This window comes from Cynoglossus semilaevis, chromosome 7 (genome assembly GCF_000523025.1).
Source record: "Cynoglossus semilaevis isolate Cse_v1.0 chromosome 7, Cse_v1.0, whole genome shotgun sequence".
Taxonomy (NCBI): Eukaryota; Metazoa; Chordata; class Actinopteri; order Pleuronectiformes; family Cynoglossidae; genus Cynoglossus; species Cynoglossus semilaevis.
Window position 1 is genome coordinate 9,823,684 of NC_024313.1, and position 2,049 is coordinate 9,825,732.

The 2,049-nt window shown below is 49.1% G+C and overlaps 1 protein-coding gene across 15 annotated transcripts in view; it reads right to left on the reverse strand.

Moving 5' to 3' along the window:
- Positions 1–6: 6 nt before the first annotated feature.
- afdna (afadin, adherens junction formation factor a) overlaps positions 7–2,049 on the reverse strand; it is a 60,132-nt gene continuing 58,089 nt past the window's right edge. For 14 of the 15 annotated variants that reach the window (XM_025057119.1, XM_025057120.1, XM_017033664.2 and 11 more), the window contains 2 exons: positions 426–501; positions 7–197 (listed from right to left, as the gene is read on the reverse strand). In XM_025057119.1, coding sequence (XP_024912887.1) covers positions 47–197; positions 426–501 — 227 coding nt within the window. In that variant the 3' untranslated portion in view covers positions 7–46. The remainder of the gene's footprint in view (positions 198–425; positions 502–2,049) is intronic. The other variant, XM_025057128.1, reaches the window with a different exon arrangement.

Genomic DNA, 2,049 nt, shown 5'->3' on the forward strand with positions numbered 1-2,049 from the left:
GGTGCCGTGGGGGTGGAGCGGCGGGGGTCGGAGGGAGCCAGCACTACTACTTGGTGTTGAGCTCGTTCTCCAACTCCATCAGTTTACGTGACGCCTTCACCTTGTTGGAAACTTCCTTCCCCTGGGAGAAGAGACGCTGCCGCTCCTTAAAGGTCAGACTCTCCGGAGCACCGGGAACGGAGTTCTCCTGCTCCTGGCTGAAGCGCACACACAGGTACACACACACACACACACACATTAGTCAATAACCAAGAGCAGTAACACAGAGGATTATGCATATGTTTCACAACTGCAGCAAAACACCCAGCCAGCCTTCTTAAACACTTCATTTCCTTCTGTCACAGATCTCACTGACTCTCGATGCGTCTTCACATCCCTACTCTTTACGTCAGGAAACTACTTAAACAACACCAGAAAGGACCAACCTTCTTGTCCACTTGTCCTTGTAGACGTCTCCCGTCCCTACAAAGGCTGCGGAGTTTCCAGTGTACGAGTTGTATCCTGTCCCACGGTTTCACACACACACACGGACAAAACGACAAAACCAAAAGTTAGACTTGGAAATCAACAACAAAACAAACAACCGACTTCCTCAGGACGACGGCAGAACACGGAGGCTGCTGGGTCACGACCACACTGATCTGGAACTGATTTCGCTGCAGTGATGCAGCTGTGATAGGTTGTAGTGTCTCTCGTCTCCGTCACCCAGCAGCCTCTGGTTTCCACGTCACACTGATTTCCCACAGACCGGCCTGAGCGGAAGGAAGGAAGGAAGGAAGGAAACAGAACAGGTGCAGAAGTCTGGACAAGCGTCACGTCGGTTTCAAACCACAGCAGCCAGACCAGAGGGAAGAAACTGGAGCAGGACACAGTGTTAAAGAAGCAGTTGAAGCTGGTTCTGTGGAGGTGTGGCTCAGAGGTCAAAGGCCAACCAGCTGCTGTGAAGACAGTGACTCCTTTGACCTCTGTCCACCAACATTTCTTTGTTCACGTGTCTCTGTGTCTTCATCTTTTACTACAGTATTACTTGAAGCATGGTTCCTTGTCTCTTTGTTGGAACCCAAACCCAACTGTTGCTTTCTTCAATTTCTCTACAATTAAAACCACAACCAGATCCTTGAAGACACCAGGACTGGACCGAGGCCTGAACCCCAGACCTGGGCCACAACCACAGCGTCTACTGGACTGGTCTGCTCTTTGAAGCTTCGTGGTTGGATTTCCTCACATCACGATTCAGACACAGACACATTGACGGGGTCGTGAACCCTGGTGGATCTGGCCAGCTGGCAGCTCAGCATCAGCTCCCTCTACTGTGGGCTACAGAGTGTAGTTTGGGTCGAGTCCATCTTCTGGACAACACCAACACAAACTGGTAGAGAACAAAAGACACCGCAGAGACGCGGGGGCCTCGGGTTTGAGCGGAGGACGTTTACGTTCCTCCCGCAGAGACAGAAAATCAAACAACTTGTTGAACACTAACACAGCTTTGTCCAGGACCTTCAAAGGTCAGGGTTGAACACATTTGGTTCAGTTTCCAATTAAACTAACAACAACAGATTTCTGTCTATTGCCTCCATCGCCTCATTTTATTTATTACTTCTTTGTTCTCCACAGTTCTGGAACTTTCTACTTTTACTCTGCAGTTTCATCCCCATCACTTAGGACTGAGTTGACTTTTCAGAGCTGCCAGATGACACACATTATTACATACATACAAGTTCATCAGAACATCAGGATGGCCAATGACTTAGGTGCTGCGGAGCCAGGAGGGGGCAGCACCTGAATCAAAGTCCAGTGAGAGCTGCTTTAGTTCTGGTTCATTTTAGTAAAGCCAGCAGCGTTACAGAGCACAGACGCAGAGACAGACGACAGCCAATCAGCTGACAGAGCCGAGACACAGGGACAATAAAGTAAAAGACAGAAATATTTGAAGGAGATTAGAAGAAAAACAAACAATGAACATTAACAGAGAAAGAAGCAAAAAGGTCAAAGGTAACATTGACATGGGAGTACCAGCAGGGGGCAGCCTGGTGGAGCTACGCACAGGCA